Genomic DNA, 20,699 nt, shown 5'->3' with positions numbered 1-20,699 from the left:
CTTTTTTTCTACTCTAAATAATGTGGAGCAACTAGCTCCAGTGCCTTGCTCACAGTAAGGTCTCAATAAATGTGTTGACTGAAGGTAAAAAAGTCTCACTCTGTCTCTGTCTCTGTCTCGCTCTCTTTCTCTCTCTCTCACACACACACACACACACACACACACACGCACACACACACACACGCCCACACACACGCCCACACACACACACACGCCCACACACACACACGCCCACCAAGGCAGAAGAATCATAATTTCTAGGCCAGCCTGGGCAAATAGGGAGATCCTGTCACAAAATAAAGAATAAAAAGGGTTGGGGATGTATTTCAGTGGTAGTTTCTCTGGGTTCTATTCCCAGTAAGGGCTGGGGTGGGGTGGGGTGGAGAAAAAGAGGGAGTTCATTTCTTACGTCTATTAAACATTTCACTATTTGAAGATTTATACACTCACACAAAGAACAAGTAGACATGCACTACGTGTTGTCACTTGAGATGTCTCAGAGGAGTTAAGACTATACAGCCTCTCTCCCAAGAGTATCTACCGCATATTTGAAATTCCCAGCCTTATATGCCCTCCTTTGGAAAAAGGTCTTGAGTCCGCACTAGGGCCGTTAAAATGCAAATATGTCATCCCTAAACGGGAAAAAGCTTGGGATCTAGTAGACATCGACATCTTTAACAGCTCTGATGTATTCACAAGCTGTCTGTCCCGGGGCCCAGGAGTCGGGTAAAGGAAGAGCGGATTTTGAGCTGAAACAGTGGACCCCGCTGACCACCGGCTCTGCCGCAGGCCCGGGTATTGCGATTAGTCAAACAAAGGCAGCCCAGCGAGGGCCCGCAGTGAGGCGCAATCTCTTTATTGTTCCCTACGCCCTGCCACCTCGGCCCTTCCAAAAACCGGTCGGCTCAGGTCAGCCCAGTCTGGGCCGGGACAGGTGGCGTACAAAAAAGTTAATTCTCATGCTCTTTCATTAATGCAACCTCCAGTTCCCTAGTACATGGGGCCTGGGGAGGTGGCAAAATCGAATTAAAATTAGAAGTATCTTTTTTGTTCTTTCGGTTCAGTCAGTTTAAATTCCATGTAATCTTTTGGCTGAGGTTAATATGTATTACACAATTTGCTTGCCCTTCGCAAGGCACGTCGACTTATAAACGGCAGGTTAGAGGCAGTGAGAATGTTCTTTTCGGCTTTCTGCTCCTCCACCTCCGCACTCTTCCGACCTCACCCCACCCGTCAGTCCTGGACAACGCCCGCGCGCTTCAGGCCTGGGCCGTCACGTCCCGTGCGTCTGGAGGCGGAGCCGTTGGCTCTGACGTCACTGGACCACGCCCCCTCCGCCCAGATATCTGCCGAGCCGCCCGCCATCTTGTCTCAGTGTCTCGTTTGCGTCGACGGCATTGAGGCTACTGTTATTGTCTGTAGGCGGGAGCCAGGGTACAGGGTCTTTTGTCTGTGTTTGACTCCGTAGTTTGATCCGAGGCCTTCCGGTGCTTTCCCGGGGCAGCCAGCAGAAGCCGAAGCGGCCGCCCCCGCCCCACCCCTCAGTCCCGGGACTCGGGAGGGAACGAGCCCGCGTCACGCCCCTCAGCGTTCGCCTTTCCCTTCTCTGTCGTTGCATCTGCATCGTGTCCCCGGAATCAGACGGTGCCCCATAGATGGCCAGCTTTCCCCCGAGGGTCAACGAGAAAGAGATCGGTGAGGAATGGGACGGTGGGTGAGTGCGCGGGGCTGAGGAGAAGTAGGGACTCTCCGAAAGAGGTTTCAGAGGAAGCGTCTTAGTCCGAGGGAAGAGCTCTAGTGATCGAGGTGGTGACAAGTTCTTGAGCTAAGAGGAGGAAGTAGCCTCGCGGGCGGGTGATCGCCTAGGGGCGAATTGGACCAGCATTATACGGCGCCTGCTGGGCGCGGCGCTGAGGGACTGGACTGTAAGAGTGGAACCTGGGTGCGTGCGGGCGAGCCCCGAGCCGACCCCGAGCGGGACTCCGGCTTATTGTGTGACCCAGCGGGCGCTCACCTCCCGGACCCCAGTTCATCGGAATTCGGCGCAGGTCACTTATCCTGGGAGTCTCATGGCTAAGGGCTTGAGCATCGAATGGACTGGGAAATGTTTATCTCAATGGTTACTAGCGTCTCAGGGACTCTTAAATTTATGATGGGGAAAAAAATAAACTTATATGTTCTGACCTGCAGTGAAAGGGAGAGGGTTCTATTCGTCAACTACTCCTTGATGAGAAATGTACCTGCAGAGGTGGCAACGGCCTGGAGAACGCAATATTTTTAAAAGTGATGTGACTTGAATGAAAGCGATTAAGAGGAGACTTTTTCAATTATCTTTCAAGTACAAATGGGAGAAGCAGAGTAGGGTGGAGTGACAGAAGAAAGACTATCGAACAGAAGAGCAAAGTTTGAAAAGGCTTTCTAAAAACTGATCCGATGGCCCTGCCGATGCTGAATACTGATGATCATAGAAATGAAATCGAGTCTGGGTTGTACTAGCATACAGGCAAACCTGTATTATTAGGGACTCCTGTTGGGAAGGGAGACACAGCTCTGACAAGAAAGTGTCAGGCTGGCACACTGGAACAAAAGAAAGGAACTAGTTTTATTGACTGCTTGTAGGAATGGTCTGGGGTTTAGGAATATTAATTGGAGGCATCTTCGCCCTGTGATAAGAATGAATTAAGTGAAAGCACCATGGCTCTAATTATATACCTAGTGCTGTTTGAGGGTGGATAAATGGACAGAGTTATGATGGATCCTTTTAATGGCTGTCAGGCTCTAAACCAAGGCTGAGGAATGCATTTACCCTTTGTTCTTGTAATCTCACTGCCAAACTGAAGACTGGTATTGAAGGTTATGGTCCAGACATACCTAGTGGCTCAGTTTAAAGTATTAACATTATTTTAAGTCCTCTTAAAATACATGAAACAACTTTTGTGGCTGTTGGGTGCCTTACATTGACTAATATGCTTAGTAGACACTGATCTTCCTTTAACAGTGTTAATAAAAATTGGCAGTGACCACTGAGCAGAGAACCTTTGCATTTCCTGCTCTTGAAGTAAGTGTACTTCTTTACCAAATACTTGGTGGAGTTGTTTCTAGAGAAGGAGAGGAACTCAAGTAGCTAAAATGTCCTTTATCCTGTATGTCTGTAGATTTCTATATCAAAAAAAATCCTGTTGTAAAATTTTGAACTTTCATTTTCTTAGGGATAATAAGGTCGAATGACTGATTGGGAGGTGATTTTAACCCTGGTTTTAATAACTCTTAAACATATTGAGAACACAGTAAATTCCTGTCCTGTTTTAGTTTTAACAGTATGTTAAGACTAATAACATACTGTTTTTTAAAAAAAAAATTTAGTATTAGATAGACATAATACCTTTATTTTATTTATTTTTATGTGGTGCTGAGGATAGAACTCAGTGCCTCACACATGCTAGGCAAGCACTTTACCACTGAGCTACAACTCCAACCCCTAATAAGTATGTTTTGGTCTGAAAAATTCTTAAAATCAGTTCTGTGGTTTTCTTCCCCCTCTGCTTCACCATAATACTACACATGAGTGATCTGCATTTCATATTTATGTATTTTACTTAATCTTGATAGCCCATTTAAAAAACTTTCCTAAGGAATGAAGAAAGCCACTTAGCATACCTCCATACGGTAGAACCATCCTTTAAATAGCCCCCCACCCTTTTTTTTTTTTTTTTTGGTACTGGGGATTGAACCCAGCAGTGCTTGACCACCGAGTCACATTCCCAGCCCTTTTTTATTTTTTATTTTGGGAAAGGGTCTAAGTTGCTGAGGCTGGCCTCGAACTTGGGATCCTCCTGCCTCAGCCTCCCAAGTCCCTGGAAGTACAGGCATGTGCCACTACCATCCCCAGCCCTTTTTGTTTTTATTTAGAGATCTCACTAAATTGCCTAGACTGGCTTTGAACTTGCCTCAGCCTCCTGAGTGGCTAGGATTATGTAGTTTTGACTTCTTGGGATTAATTGTAGCCACACCAAGTTTGCCTTCTTAAGTACATACTGAAAGTAGAGGCAAAATTCCACGAATGATTGAAGAATCGTGAATGTATGACTGGGGCTTAACTTCCTTGAGCTCCTGCCATCTTTCAAAAGGCATTGCACAGATCTTCCCTTTCTGGTTATGAAATTGTAGGGAGGAATGTGAAGAAGGAGCTATATCTGGTTTGCTTGGTTCAGTGGTGACTCATATGTTACTACTCTACAGATATAACTAATGCAGGTTCTGTCTTATGGTACATTATTCACAGCATGCAGCTTTGGGAAAAGGTCATTAAATGATATTTTGGGGGCTGGGTTGTAGCTCAGTGGTAGAGTGCTTGCCTAGCATTCATAAGGCACTGGGTCTGATCCTCAGCACCACATAATAAATAAACAAGTAAATAAAGGTCTTGTGTTCATCTACAACTAAAAATGTTTTTTAAAATGATGTTTCTTAGAATGCCAACATTAAACAGTTCCAAGTACTATAAATGTTTTGCCAATGTGCTTTAGTATAAGCCTGGTGCTAGGTTTATATTATACTGGTTAAGTATTTGAGTGCTTAAATTATTTGATTAAAATGCAAAAATCATTTTATATGTCTCAGTCAGCAAGAAATGAAGTATTAGTATTTTATAGTGTCACATATTTATTTGACATTTTTGTGGCCGGGTGGGGTACAGAGGATCCAATCCAGGGTGTGTGCTTTATCCCTGAGATACATCCCCTGTCGTTTTTGTATTAAGATAGGATCTCCCTAAGTTGCTCAGACTGGCCTTGAACTTAGAATCCTTCTGCCTCAGACTTATGAGTCAATCGGGTATGGTGGCAGTTTTTATAATTGCAACATTTCTTGAATTTCTGTATGTTTGAGAACAAATTCAAATTAGCTTATTTCATGGGATTTACTATTTGAACCAGTTTTTTTTTTTTTTTTTTTTTTCTTTCCATTTTTAATTTATTACCACTGTGTGTGTGTGTTTTCAGGGATTATACCCAGGGACTTTTAACAACTGAGCCACATCCTCAGTCCTTTTTATTTTGAGACACGAGCTTGCCAAGTTGCTGAGCCTGGCTTTGAATTTGTGATCCTACTGCCTTAGCCTCCCAAATTGTTGGGATCACAGGTGTGCACCCCGTACTCTACTACCACTCTTTATACAGTGGAGTTCATGATTGTGGCCAAAAGGAAAAATAGAATGATCTTAAAACATGGACTAAGATGAGCCTTGTGTGGGAAATTTTGTATTCACTTAGTTTAACTGGGGGCTTTCTCTTTTAAAGATAATGCTTCCATATTTTCAGTTGTATTTTAAAACTTGCATCACTTGCTTGTAAACTTGGCTTTTTTCTCCCAAAATGTATGGATGTAAGAATTTTTAAAAGATTGGTTTGGTTACACAGAAAGTTAATTAAAAAAAAAAAAAAGATTTAGGCAGAAGTTGCAAATTCAGAGACCAGGCATGTAAAGAACCTAGTAAAATGACCATGTGAGACCAGGGGCTTAGAAAAATATAAGGAAACCTGGAGCAGCATGCCCTTCCTGAGGTCATTTGTATATTTAAAAAATCTTTCTGCAGATGTCTGAGTATTACCAATATGTGAATTTTCTGTTAAGAAAGTCATGTGACTGCCATATCATTAATGTTATCTTATGCTCTGTAAATACAGATGGAGTGAGTGGGGATCTTCATTACCTTGATTAAACCACACCTGAGGTATTGTGTGTAATTCTTGGTGCCATTTTTATGAGGGCCACTACCACCTGGCCCTCTACCAGTTTTATGAGGACTACTACCTCATAATTTAATTTATGAAATTAAATGGAGAATGGACTTGAAACTTTATAGTCCAAGGAGTGATTGAAAGAACTAGAAATTTTAGCCTAGTAAAAAGACTCATTCATGGCTGTCTTTTGTATGTTATATGTCATTTGAGATCAGGATTTTTAGGTTTATTCTCTTAGATTGGAATCAGAACTGGGTGGAATGGTTAGAAGGAAGATTTACGTTATTAAAAAGAAAATTTTCTGCCAGTCTCAGTGGCGCATGCCTGTGATTCCAGCACTTTGGGAGGCTGAAGCAGGAGGATCACAAGTTGAAAGCCAGCTTCAGCAACTTAGCAAGACCCTGTTTCTAGATAGAACGATAGATAGAGCTGGGGATGTAGTTTAGTGGTTAAGCACCCCTGGGTTCAATCTTTGAATCATTTAAAAAAATTTTTTTTCTTATAATCTCGCTATATTAAAAATAGAGTAATCCTTATTCTTATCTATGAATGTTTTAGAAAAATAGATATTAGATTTTTTTGTTTGATTTTATATTTTAAATCATACTAATTTGTTAATGTAACAAGGAAACTGGGCAGGGAACATCTAAATTACTTAAGAACCAGAGTTTATACATGTGCTTTCATATTTGTTCAGTAAATATTTACTGAGCTCCTATCTTATGGCAAGTGCAATACTAGCTATTGACGGGAGCACCCATTCAGACTGGAAGTGCCACTGAACGTTTTAGAGGTTTGTGAACGTATATCTAGCTACAGGAGTATAACTGGTATTTGTTTTGTTTTTGGCACTGGGGATTGATTCCAGGAGTACTTTACTACTAAGCTATGTCCCCAGTGTTTTTTTTTTTTTTTTTTTTTGTTGTTGTTGTTTGTTTGTTTTTGCAGTGCTGGGAATTGAACCCAGGGCCTTGAAGCTTGCAAGGCAAACACTGTACTAATTGAGCTATCTCCCCAGGCTCTCTCTTTTGTTTTTGTTGTTGTGTTTGAGGAACAGTTTTGCTAAGTTGCTGAGGTTGGCCTTAACCTCCTGAATTGCTGGGATTATAGGTGTATGCCACAGTTCCCAGCTATAAATAGTTTTTATTTGATCTGCAATACATAAGATTATATTAAAGTTCAGTTGTTGGAATTTTTAAGCCAAAAGCATATAAAAACACATTGTGGTACGCTATAGAGTTGACCAGACAACCAGCCTATAAGAAAAAAGGAAAAATAGCAAAATTGGAATGAAGACAGACCTGAGACAGTACTGGTGTTATGCCAAGAAAGTCCTTTTCCAAAATTGAGGAAATTTCAGCTGAGTTTGCAGTCAGAATCATGTTGATCTGGCTTTTTGTTAAATATGAAACTAATATTATCTTTGGAAATATACCAGCTTTTGTTATGAATGCAAAATTTAAATAATATTAACCAAATTAAAAATGTTTGACATTATTCTTTTTGTTTGAAAACCAAAATAATTAGTAACATATTTGTATCAGTTTGGGGCCCACTAGGAAGGCTCTTGAGGACTACTATTTTGAGAATCACAAATCTAATACCACCCCTCCCCCACATGCTAGGCTCTACCACTGAGCTACATCTCCATCAATTTTTTTTTTTTTTTTTTTTTTTCTTCTTCTTGTACTGGGGATTGAACCCAGGGGCCTTAATCACTGAGCCACGTTCCCAGCTCTTTTAATATTTTATTTAGAGACAGTCTCCCTGAATTGCTTAGGGCCTCACTAAGTTTTGGAGGCTGGCTTTGAATTTGCAATCCTCCTGCCTCAGCCTCCTGAGTTTCTGAGATTATAGGCATATGCCATCACCTCTGGCAGTATATAGTTCTTGAAAGCTAGAAAACTTAATTTGGAAGATATTTTTCTTACAAAGTAACTTTTAGTAATCTCTTGCATTTTAAACATTAGTAATTTGATGAGAGCAAAATACAGTGTAAAATTAAGATCTTAAGTAATTGCTAGCCTGAATTGCTCACTACATTATTATTACTTGATTAGTTTTTTTCATTGAAACTTTTGTTTTTGGTGGTAGTATCAGATATTGAACTCAGGAATAATATTCTACCACTGAACTACATCCCCAGTATTTATTTATTTATTATTTTGCAATAGGGTCTCCCTGAGTTGCCCAGGCTGGACTTGAATTTTTGATTCTCTTTCCTCAGCCTCCCAAATTTTACAGATTACAGGATGTACCATCACACCTAGCTTCATTGAAACTTTCTAAAAAAAAAACCTCTTACACTGGGAAATTTTAGGGAAATCATTTCATCAAAACTCAACAATAGTTACTATTGTTAAGGGACTTTCACACTGAATAATACTTCTGCTTGGTGGGTGAACAGCAGACTTCCCTATGCCCTGTCTAAAAGAGAAAAATCAGTGAATCCCAAAGTCATGAAAGTAGTCTCAAATTCATATGATATCCTGTATTTTTTCTTTTTAGTGAGATCACGTACTATAGGTGAACTTTTAGCTCCAGCAGCTCCTTTTGACAAGAAATGTGGTCGTGAAAATTGGACTGTTGCTTTTGCTCCAGATGGTTCATATTTTGCTTGGTCACAAGGACATCGTACAGTAAAGCTTGTTCCGTGGTCCCAGAGCCTTAAGAACTTGTAAGATTCTTTTTTCTTGTTTTGTATCTTTTGCCTGACTGTGGAATTTACTTTTGTCTCTCAATGTAGAATAATAAAAACCTTTTTTGATATTTAAATTTTCTCTTTATAGACATTATAAATGTGTTTTAATCTTAGGCTATGTGAAGAATTGTCTGGCCTTAGTTATACATTGTAGAATATTTTCTCATATTTATATGTATTTACTTTTTTTCTGGGTGTTAAAGGCAGATTAATTGTGCCTTGTTTGTTAGGTGACCTTCGTTATGTGATGCTTTTTGCACTCGCTTTGGATTTCACAACACTTAACTGGATAATATTGGTATATAAATCACATAATTTTTTAAATGTACTTAACCTCTCTTGGGCTTGAGTTTGAATATTTGTTGGAAGTAAGTCCCATTGTCCCAGATGTGGTACACCTATAAAAACTTAGGTGGTACAACAAATGTACCACTTATGGTAACTTTTTAAAATAATGTTTTTAGTGTTCTATTCTTTTGAGAAAAATACTAGGTGAAAGATTAGAGCATTTGAAAAAATATAGATGAAATACATATACAGGATATATAAACTCTAGATGACGATTTTCAACCTCTTTTAATGTACCTGTGTCAATTTTGTTAAAATATTCACATAATTGAAAACTTGGGACTTAATGGATCAAATTACTTGAATTTTTTTATTTGTACTTCTGCTTTTGGGTTAAAGGAGTCCCAGGTGATGTAGTGATTTTGAGGAAAATTTGGGAGGCAAATGAGTTATAAATTGCTTTATTATTGAATTTTTTCTCAGCCATTGAGCATTTCTATTAATGATCTGAATTTACTCAGTCATTCCCTAGTAGTTCAAATAACAAACTTTCCTCTTCCTGTCTGTAGGATTCTGTTGTTAATCAGGATCATTATGATGAATATTGAGGTTATCTTAACAAATATTTGTAATAATGTCTACAGGAGTTTGGAGTAAATAATAATTCAGTTTCAATCTGGCTTTTCCCTTAGTCTCTTACATGGCACCAAGAATGTTACTAATTCAAGCAGTTTAAGATTGCCAAGACAAAATAGTGATGGTGGTCAGAAAAATAAGCCTCGTGAACATATTATAGACTGTGGAGATATAGTCTGGAGTCTTGCTTTTGGGTCTTCAGTTCCAGAAAAACAGAGTCGCTGTGTAAATATAGAATGGCATCGATTCAGATTTGGACAGGATCAGCTACTCCTTGCAACAGGATTAAACAATGGTCGTATCAAAATATGGGATGTATATACAGGTATGGATCCATAGTTTAAAAGCAAACTTGATTATTTTATGATGCAGGACACTACTCACAGGCACTAGAATATATGATTTGAGGATTTTAACATACTAATAAGCAAGAATTTATATTATGAGTATTTTATAATTGGCCTGAATAGCATCCTCAGCTCATGGTTTTAATTTAGGAAAACGGGAGAGTTCACACTGCTTCATAACTCTTCAGAAAATATTACAGTAGGAGGGTCTAGGAAGTGTTCAGTTAATTATCATTTATATACTAGTAATTTAGTTCATGACTCAAATAGCAAGGTGTTTCTCTCACATACTTTCTCAATGACAGCTTAGAGACTTTCAAGGCAAATCAGGTTTTAACAATCATTATCTAACCCTTGAAAGGTTTTTGTGACTATTTATCTAAAGTCTAACCAGGTAGGTTGAGAAGTTAAATTCTTTGGACAGTTAAAGAGAAATGTTTTGTTCATTGCCTAGAACAGTTTCTGGCATATAGTATGTGCTCAAGAATGTAAAAGAATTTAAAAATGAACATTAAAGCAGGACATACCCCAGAACGCAGCAAGTGATACTAACACTGAATGGGGATAATGAGTCAAATTTTGAGTTGTTGAAAAAAATTTGAGCATGTAGACTTTCTAGAAAAGAAAACTGTTAATAATAGATAAGTAAAATATATTTTTCTACTGTGTTCTAAAATTAAGCTTGTGGAATAATATGTATCTTTTGGAGAGTTTGATATTCCATTAGTAAACCAAAGGCAAACAAATACAAGCAAAGGAAAAAGTGATTTAATGTTTTAAAACAAAAAAAGTGATAATAATTTCTGCTCCCCCACTCCCTCAGTATGGGTCATTGAGCCCAGGGGGCCACTGAGCTATATCTTTAGTTCTTCATTCCTTTTTATTATTTTGAGACAGAAAGAACCTCCCTAAGTTGCCAAGGCTGGCCTCAGATTTGCAATCCTTTTACCTCACCCTTCCAAGTATCTGGAATTACAAGGGTGTACATCTGTGACTAGCTGCAGGGACTTTCCTTTTTATTAAATTAACTTGGTCCAGGAATTTGTTTAGATTTCAGGAATTCCCTTTTAATTTTCTGTTAAGGTTAGGCTTTACTATCCTGAAAATAATCCATGAATAGCTAATCCTTACAGGTAACAATAATAGCACTAACAAATAAATATTTTATATTTGGTAAACCAAGGAGGTGTCCAAGAATTTCGAGTAGTTAGCAACCTGTTTTTCAAAAGTGGAAGCATATAGTATAATAAAAAGTATTATTATTGTCTTTTTTTTTTTTTTTTAATCCTCTCATCAAATTTAGGAAAACTCCTCCTTAATTTGGTAGATCATACCGAAGTGGTCAGAGATTTAACTTTTGCTCCAGATGGGAGCTTGATCCTTGTGTCAGCTTCAAGAGACAAAACTCTCCGAGTGTGGGACCTGAAAGATGATGGTATGTCTTTATTTCAGGCTGTGAAAAATTACTGGTGTTTTGGTATTGCTGTTGAGAAGTATTGGGAACACTGGGGGCATTCAGCTTTAAAAATGGCATCTGATCCAAGTCTCCTTTTCTTTGTTCAATCTTTTGGTCCCTTTCCTGTATACATTAAAGAAAAACATAAATGTGAGCCAGAATAGGAGCCAGCAGTTACTTTGCGTGAATAATCTGAAATTATTCAGAAACTAACCACACAGATCTGTATGAGCTATTTGAAGACAAAATCTTGATCATTTTAGGGTTGTACATAACAGGTCTGTTAGTTTATTTCCTTTTATCTTAGGGAGGGTTATTAATCTCCATTATTTATATAGTGAAAATTGTAAGTAGATCGTGAAGCAACAAATTTAATAACTTAATAAAATTCAGATTAAAACATGATTTACATACCAGAATTTATAACACTATAAATGCTAATAAGCATAGGATAAGAAATTCTTTTATAAAAAGTTAAAAAAAAAATCACCCTCCAATATATGAAAAAGGTATATTGATGTCAAGTACTCAACTTTTTCTGAAACATGGTATTTGTGATGCTTACGAAGCTTTGGAGTGCTTACCTTGTTTGAGAGGATCACAGATGAGTATCTCTTCCTCCTTTTTTGTGTGGTGCTGGGTGTTGAACCCAGGGCCTCCCACATGCTAGGCAAGCACTCTTGCATTGAGCTATTTCCTTAGTTTATTACATTTTAAACGAATTTTTTTTCTTTTTTTTTTTTTTTTTTTAGTAGGACCTGTTGGCGCTCTTAACAGCTTCAGACTGGAAGTGACAAATTTGCCTAAGAGTAATGGCATTTTAATTTAATGTAGTAGGAAACAAACCCTTCAGATTTAGAGCCATTCCAACTAGTGGATAGTAACCATTGCTTGATAAAATATGCCAACATTACCAAATCATGAAGTACCTCCTCTGCATTTTATCAGTTCTCAGCTGTTTAGGAACAAAGAATTAATCTATATGACCATATAGCTGTGTGTTGTGGATATAATATAAACAAAGACTTTGGAATAGAATATAGGTTATTTAAAACGAAGGAATGAAAGGCATTTTGAAGATGTCTTTTAAATGTGCTATGTTCAGTCCCTTCAATTTTAGAACAAAGAAATTGGACTAAAAGAATTCTGTCTTCTGTAGATGAAGGGTCCCAGACATTTTATTAAAGGGTTAGACAGTAAACATTTTTGGTTTGTGGATCATGCTGTCTCTGCCTTAGTGTAACAGAAGAGATGTCTCTGGAGAAGGGTCTCAGGAGTTCCCAGAGGAGAAGGGGAATTCAACTCAGGACCACCTGGGTTCTTGGCATATGTAATGAAAAGAATTTCAGCATGAGACAGACAAAGGCATAGACAGAGTTTTATTTAGGAAGGTAGATACAAATGGAAGGGAGAATGTGGGCTATTTTGAGAGTGAGAAGCCCTGCCTTTGGCTGGGTGTCCAGTATTTATAGAAGGGCTATATCAGGAACTTGACTGAAGGTGGAGCTGCACAAATTTGTGCCAGTTTTCCCAGGTCTTGCCTAGTTCCCTCATTTTACAAGAGCCTGGACTGTCTGTTGCTCAAGATTTACCACTGTGCTTTCTACATCTCAGTGGCTTCTTGTTCTCATTTAAGATTCAGTACGTCTCTTCATCCTGAATCCCTATCTCAGTAGCATGACATAAACAAATGCGCATGATTATACTTGTGTAAAATTTTATTTACAAAAATAAGCATGGTATATATTGCTAATTTCTGTTATGGATGCATTGCTTTCAGCTGTACAAGTTTGTGATACTGTGATTTACTGCCATTTTTGAAATGCTGCTCATTTGAAATACATTCTGGGTTTGATATAGATACTTTTTTTGTCCAGGAAACATGATGAAAGTTTTGAGAGGACATCAGAACTGGGTGTACAGCTGTGCATTCTCTCCTAACTCTTCTATGCTGTGTTCAGTTGGAGCCAGTAAAGCAGTATGTGTCAAAGTTCTTGTACATTTATTGTGAATTGGATTATAATAATGTGTGCATAATCATTTTAAATCTAAGAAAGCTATTGAGTTTGCTCGGTGTCATGAATATATTAAATGTTTTATTTGATGATGGGGAGAATTTGTATGAAGGAAATTAAATACAGTTATTTATTGTGAGGCGAGAAGTTGGATTGCTCTTAGAGATATTTATAAAATGAGGGATATGTCAAGTTTATTTTTTGTAAGATTTAGGAAAGTTTATCGTTATAAAAGAGATCTAGTCTGTATGTTAAGGCATTCTCTTGCTAATTATTTTCTTCTCTGTTGTTCTATTTTTTTGTCCAGTTTGCTGTTTTTAAAGTTTTGAGTCCCAGCTGGTCCTGGACATTTAACTGAAAAATACATAATAATGAAAAAAATAATAATAAAAACAGCACTCATGTATGTCCTCGAGTGAATTGTAAAAGAAATGTGATATTGTCTGTCTTACATAGCATACCTATAGACAATTTAAGTGACATGACTCTTCAGAAGGTTATGCTGATTTATAATGATCTCTGTTTTAGTTGTTTACAAGCTCTGTGTTAGTATAGCTAAAGAGATCTTAATAATTAAGCTTCAGATATTTATGAAATGATTGAAGTCCAAATACATGTGATGATCACAGTAGACTCTGAATTAATGGGGGAGGGTGGAGGCTAGTTAAAATGCATTTTGGTTAGCCAAGAGGTTTGTTAAAATGATAGTTGCAAATTAAAACAAAAATACTCAGTTCTTTAAAAAAAAAATCATAGAAGAACAAAGCTAGATGTTGACATTGCTATTTTAGGCTGTGTGTTTTCCATATGCTTCTTGCTTTCCCTGTCACAGGTGGTGGCAGCAATATTGGTGTGATTGAGGTTATGCTGGCACCACTCGCACACAGGCGCACAATGGTGTTAGCTGGGCAGAAAGAGTGGCATCTCTGGCTACCGGGCTGGGGGCGACCTTTACCATAGGATGAAGTAACCTTGCATTCGGCTGCAAGGTGTACTGTACGTACACAGGTGCTGGTCGATGTCCACTTTCTGCTTTTCTTTCTTTCTTTTTTTTTTTTTTTTTTTTTCTTTTTTAAAGTAATTTCCCCCACAGTGAAATCCACTGACTCCTTTGAGTAAATTGATCTTCCAGTTTGGTGGAAAAAGGAGTCTGACAAGTGAAACCAATTTAATGTAAAGTAATTGGCTTTTGGATGGTTTCTCTGTAATCTTTTTTGGAATTCTTTAAGTTGCTAGAAATACCTTAAGATTTTAATCCAATTTAAAATTTGTACTTATTTTCCTTTGGAATAATATCTTGTGTCTGTGCAGAAAAAAAAGTAGTAAAAAGGATTGCTTTATTCCAAGAGGAGGAGAGATTGTCTTATTAGGATGTTATAAACCTCCAAACTTAAGTTTAACATGACAAACTGAAATAAACATTAAAATCCTATTTAGAGCTATTCTGCACAGTCTAACTATTGATGTTTAAAATCTAAAACTGTGAACTTGTTCTTAAGTAATTTAACCGTTTTACATTGAAAATGACTAATGGTATTTGGTTTGGGGAAAGTAAGATTGGTAAATATTAATTCACAGAAATGTTGTAATTGTATTATTTTCATAAAATAGCATTTTCATGTTGTAATGTGGTTTAACATCCTTATTTGCCAAAGAAATTTCATTTGGCTGTGAAAATTCTCTTTGCTTGCAGTATCTGTTTCTCTTCCTAGGCTCACGTTGGTGACCCAAGCCTATTGTAAACAAGTGATTATCTCAAAGGGAGATGCCAATGGAGTAACAATTTGTTAACCTTACGTTTTCTGTCTGTATATTTTTAAAAAATTTGGTAGTTTCTGGAAAAAAAAAGAAAGGGGTTGGTAGTACTTATCCCTATTTATGTCTATATATTTTAGTTAATTTTTTGAATAAATGAATTTCAGTATAACTTTGTGGTTAAATTGCATTGCCTTTATTTTATGCTTAGGCTTATTTTTTAAATTAACATTTAACAGAAACATTTGAAATAGAATTTGCATGTCTGCTTTAATTAACTTAAAGACTGATTTTTTTAATCTATGACACTGAGCATATTCTTTAAATTACTCATAATTTAAAATGTTTAATATAATAATTAAATTTAGCAGTTTTAGTTTAAGATGTGCCATTTTGTCCTCTGTGTGTCTGAATGAAGCTATAACATTTGCCTTTTTATTGCAGGTTTTCCTTTGGAATATGGATAAATATACCATGATTCGGAAACTAGAAGGCCATCACCATGATGTTGTAGCTTGTGACTTTTCTCCTGATGGAGCATTACTGGCTACTGCATCTTATGATACTCGAGTATTTATCTGGGATCCATATAATGGAGACATTCTGATGGAGTTTGGGTGGGTACAGCATGAACTATTTTAGTATGTAATTCATCAGTGGCTATCACTGTAACTTTTAAGAAGTTACATGTCTGGGCATGGTGGAGCACGCCTGTCTGTAATCCAAGCAGCTTGGGAGGCTGAGGCAGGAGGATCATGAGTTCAAAGCCAGCCTCAAAAGTGCTAAGTAACTCAGTGAGACTCTGTCTCTAAATAAAACACAAAATAGGGCTGGAGTTGTGGGCTTAGTAGTTGAGTGCCCCTGAGTTCAATCCTCAGTTACCTCCCCAAATAAAGTAGTTGTATGAATAATTAGAATTGCTAACGTGAAATATAAAATTAATCTGTCATAAATTAAAATTTTGCTATTATTGAAACTTTTGAATAAGGAAGAACTTTAGATACAAATTCTAAAAATAAGTTTGGCTTTCATGATATAGTTCTTCCTATTTAACAGTACCTAACTCTGTAGAAATAATAATTATAGAATTTTTGTGTTCGGGAAAATTAGCTAAAACCAAAGTTGGACTTAATTGTGTTTCAAACCATGTTGTGGAAAAAAGATTAGTAATTTTTTCGGGTTCTCTTTCATTTAATTTGACTATATCAGCCATACTCAAGTTTTCTGGGTTGTATTTGTTAAGGCTACTTTAAACCTTAGATGTACTTTGTACCTTGGTAGTTTTGTTTCTTGAAGTGTCTCTGAGAACCACTGAAAACATGTATTTGACTTTAGGCACCTATTTCCCCCACCCACTCCAATATTTGCTGGAGGAGCAAATGACCGATGGGTACGAGCTGTATCTTTTAGTCATGATGGACTGCATGTTGCAAGCCTTGCTGATGATAAGTAAGTGTGTGAATTACAGCTTGACTTTCTTATTACCTCTTAAAGATCTCTTTTCATTCATCTGCTTAATGAAAACACTCTTAGGTCATAAAACCTTTCTGCAGTTAGGGTTTTAAGGTCTAGACAAGAAGTTAAAGAGATATTGGTGTGTCTTAAAGAATATTGGTCATACTGTCTAAACGGTATCCATGTAAACCAATGATAATACATGCCTTTCCTGTGTTCCTTGTTTGACCGATGAGGCAAACCAGGCAAATTTTTAATTAGCTTTTAGCCCAACTCAGAGGTTTTTCTTAAAATAATATAAAGGATATTTCTAAAGTGAAATAGTAAATGAATAATTTGTATCCTGTGCTATTAAGGTTAGAAGATGAAATGTCACATGAAAGGGATGTGCTGCTTATTGATAAGCAGAAACTAGTCACAGCCATTCCATTTTTCTCATGGTTTACTCATGCAAGTTCGTGGATATAGCATTGGACAGTTTGATCATATCATGTCATAAAACTAATCATTATCTTTCCAGAATGTTAGCAAAATAATGGTGGGAGTTCTTTTTTCATTGACCAACAACCATTGTTTTCCTGTTTACTCAAATTCTGAATATAGTTCTCTTCTATATTTCTAGGCAAACTTTACCTGGGTATAAAAGCTTTACTTAGAAAGACAATAAAACAGATTCTGTTTAAAGTCTAAGTAAGGAGAAAAGCTTGTAATATTTGTAAACATTTCAAGTCTGAATACTGGGACAAAGAGGCAGCCATCCAGTGTAGTCTCTTTGGAACTGATCCAGATCACTGATTGTTATATGTCATAAAGTATTTTATAAAGTAAGGTACCATTATTACCCATTGGAGTGATTTGTGTGTGTTGGGGGTGGGTGGTTACTTGGGACACAGTGGCATTTCTTTTAAAAGTTTTCTTTTACCTTAAATTTTCTACTAGTTACTCATTAGATAATTTATTTTCCTTCCAGAATGGTGAGATTCTGGAGAATTGATGAGGATTATCCAGTACAGATTGCACCTCTGAGCAATGGTCTTTGCTGTGCCTTTTCTACTGATGGCAGTGTTTTAGCTGCTGGGTAAATATGTATTTCTCTTTTCTTAAAAGGGTAAATAAGGGCTGGCGATGTAGCGTTTAGTGATAAAGTGCTTTCCTAGCATGTGCAAGGCCTTGGGTTTGAGCCCCAGCACCACCAAAAATAGGCTGGGCATAGTGTCACACACCTGTAATCCCAGTGCCTGGGGAAGCTGAGGCAGAGGATTGCAAGTTGACACCAGCCTTGGCAATTTAATGAGAGACCCTGACTCAAAAAAATAAAAAGGTCTGGAGATAAAACTCAGTGGTAAAGTGCCTCCGGGTTCAATCCCTGGTACCACAAAAAAAGGGGGGCCGGGGCTGGCTGAGATTGCTTTTATATAAAGCAGCCAGTAGTTTATTGTCAGTAAATCTCCCTTAAGTGCTCTTTACACTATTCTTATTGGCTGGTCATTGAGTACATCATTAGTTGGTTCTTAATTAGGTTTTTGTTTTTTTTTTTTAAACATACAAATAATAACATAATGTTGCAAATTGTACAGAAGGTTCTTGAACTTTGATTGATGCAGTGGCTCTTTGCTGACAATGAAGAGTTCTACAGTTTGTTTGAAAACAAAGTTTAAAATGTACTGTACTTAACTAAAAAAAATTCAAACACTTCTCATGCCAGCTGACCTCCCTTTTTCCACAACTAAGAAAGGCAGCAGAATGCTATATCACTATATACAAAAACAAGAAAACCTGAAGCTAAACGGATGCCCATTGCAGCGTCAACAGGTCCAGCCTCATAGTGCACGCCCTGAGCTGTGGCCTCTCCAAAAGGCATTGTCCCCCACAGCCTCAGCGCCAGCAAGGAGTATCAAGAGTTTTTCTTGGTTGTTTTGTTCTTCTTACAGATTATAGATATATACACTTGATAACTGAGGATTTCTAGCCAATAACCATATAGTTAACACCACCTTATAAATTTTAAAAAATGCCAGAGACATCTTCAAATGCCTTGTCACACCAACAGCAAAATGCACAGTGAGGAGAACAGGAACAAGAGTGCCTTTTCATTTTAAAAATATTTGGAAATATGTACAATGTTTGGAAATATTGATACAGTTTCAGGGTGCTCTGGACACCCAGGGCCACTTCATGTAAACCACTGACAATTTCTAGAGCACTTTGAGAGAGACTACAATATGATCTTGATCAAATTCTGTAACTGAACCTAATGAGAGAAACAGACGCATCTCAAATGAGGTGTGTCAATCACGGCACTCCCCTACTCTAAGGTATTTACAAGGAGAGGGATAAACAGTTTTTTATCCATCCTCCTCCCCTTCCTCCTATTCCACCTTTTTCCAGGCAACTTTAGCAGGACCCTTTGCACCATCAAACTTTCCTTTAGACTTACAGTCATCAACATCTTTCTCATATTTCTCCTACAGCCTTGCAGCCTTAGTGATGTATGGCTGCTTTTTGCTATCACTTAAGTTATTCCACATCTTGCCCAGCTTTTTGGCCACATCTCCAATGGAGATACCAGGATTTGTGGACTTGATCTTGGGGCAGAATTCTGAACAGAACAGGAAGAATCCAGATGGTGGACTTTTGGGGGCAATAGGGTCCTTTTTTTTCTTGCCTTCCTTAGGTGGTCCATAATCCTTCATTTCCCGATCATAGCGCATTTTATCTGCCTTCGCCGTTTCATCAAATTTATATTTCTCTTTCCCATACATTGTCTTTCACCTCTCGGAGCACTTCTTGAAAAATTCTGCAAAATTGACAGGAACTTCTGGATTTTTCTTCTTATGTTCTTTTCTGCAAGTCTGCACAAAGAAGGCATAAGCAGACATCTTGCCCTTTGGTTTCTTGGGGTCACCTTAAGCCATCCTGACGGTTTTGTCTGGGCAGAGCAGAGCACTATGCATGGCTCAGACTCCCCAGCCTCGAACTAGCTGCTTCCATGCCCACGAGATCCCACTCCTTAATTAAGTTTTAAGGTCCCGCTTGTGATTCTATATATATATGTACATGTCTTGAATGGTAGTTGTTTGAGCTCTAGGGACATTTCAATACATGTAGTTGGGTGACTGAATTTGTGCTTTTTTGTTTCTGTTTAGGACACATGATGGAAGTGTGTATTTTTGGGCTACACCAAGGCAAGTTCCTAGCCTTCAACATTTATGTCGAATGTCAATTCGAAGAGTAATGACCACACAAGAAGTCCAGGATCTGCCAGTTCCTTCCAAAGTTTTGGAGTTTCTCTCCTATCGTATTTAGATGGCTCTGCCTTTCCTAGTAGTGGGAATTGACAGAATATACTTAACAAACCTCAAGCTCTACTGACTTCAAGTATCTGTTTTTAAAGATTTGAAAGAATTATTTAATTTGATACATTATGTGCTACATTTTCATCAGTTGAGCTTCTAAAATATTATTTATAGACTGTAGGAGAACTTTCTGAACATATGTGTAAAATTTTTTTTTAAGAGTAACTGTGAAAACATACAGACATGTATATATTTAGACATAAGCTGCTATGTGTTAAATGGACCCTTCCTTTGCTTTTCTAATTTTTAGTTTTGGCCTGTATATATTACTTCTGTAGAGCCACAATAAGTATTTTTACTGTAAAGTATGATGATTTTTTTTTTCTTTTTTTTTTTTGAACACCAAGTTAGATAGTAAATTTCCACTTAAGGCTGAATTGCCTCATACAAAATGAATTTGGTTGTGGGGGGGTGTGTGTATTTCAGACTGACCTGCAAGTGAAACAGTTTTTGTACATGGAAAAGGATTTTGTTTTAGGGATGGTATCTGAGAGGAGGAGTTTGAATGTGACACTACTTAAAAAAAGAAAAGAAGAAAAAAGAGCCAGGATTTAACTTTAAAAAGGGTATCTTTCTTTTTCTCCCCTAAATACTGCTGTGAGCCTTAATGTAAAAAAGCAACTTGCCTCCTTACCCCTATGCTATAGAGAATTATACATTTTAGTCAATTTGAAATATCCCTCTACTGTATTATTGGTAAATATTTTGTTTGTACTAAGGGACAACTATTTTAAGACCCTTTTTTTTTTAATATTCGGTGTTTCTGCAGAGGATAATATTGGTGACTTGCCAAAGAGAAGCAATATAGTATATCTGCTTTTACCTTCTGGTATTTATCTTATCTGCAGATATTAAGAATGTATGCATTACATAAAATGCTTGATTATATATTTTTTGTTGAGTTTTTTTTTTAATTAAAGACTTACGAAAAACTTGGTTGCAAATGTTT

General features: G+C 37.4%; 1 protein-coding gene and 1 pseudogene across 1 annotated transcript; one reads left to right on the top strand and one right to left on the bottom strand.

Moving 5' to 3' along the window:
* Positions 1-1,365: 1,365 nt before the first annotated feature.
* Positions 1,366-20,688, top strand: Wsb1 (WD repeat and SOCS box containing 1). The gene is made up of 9 exons (XM_047544636.1): positions 1,366-1,695; positions 8,250-8,418; positions 9,423-9,691; positions 11,017-11,148; positions 13,047-13,147; positions 15,384-15,556; positions 16,275-16,388; positions 17,365-17,472; positions 19,541-20,688. The coding sequence occupies exons 1-9, from the start codon at positions 1,656-1,658 to the stop codon at positions 19,698-19,700; spliced, it is 1,266 nt and encodes a 421-aa protein (XP_047400592.1). The 5' UTR covers positions 1,366-1,655; the 3' UTR covers positions 19,701-20,688.
* On the bottom strand, positions 18,740-19,309 carry LOC124981242 (high mobility group protein B3-like; annotated as a pseudogene).
* Positions 20,689-20,699: the final 11 nt, after the last annotated feature.

The sequence above is a fragment of the Sciurus carolinensis genome, chromosome 3 (assembly GCF_902686445.1).
Source record: "Sciurus carolinensis chromosome 3, mSciCar1.2, whole genome shotgun sequence".
Taxonomy (NCBI): domain Eukaryota; kingdom Metazoa; phylum Chordata; class Mammalia; order Rodentia; family Sciuridae; genus Sciurus; species Sciurus carolinensis.
The sequence above is the reverse complement of the archived record's forward strand: the minus strand, read 5'-3'. Positions and strand labels throughout refer to the sequence as shown.

Bases quoted from the DNA above. Each gene is read 5' to 3' on its own strand.
- Wsb1 (XM_047544636.1), top strand. From the start codon at position 1,656: ATGGCCAGCTTTCCCCCGAGGGTCAACGAGAAAGAGATCG. The intron at 8,419-9,422 runs GTAAGATTCTTT...CTTTTCCCTTAG, and splicing joins TCCCAGAGCCTTAAGAACTT to TCTCTTACATGGCACCAAGA. The intron at 9,692-11,016 runs GTATGGATCCAT...CATCAAATTTAG, and splicing joins AATATGGGATGTATATACAG to GAAAACTCCTCCTTAATTTG.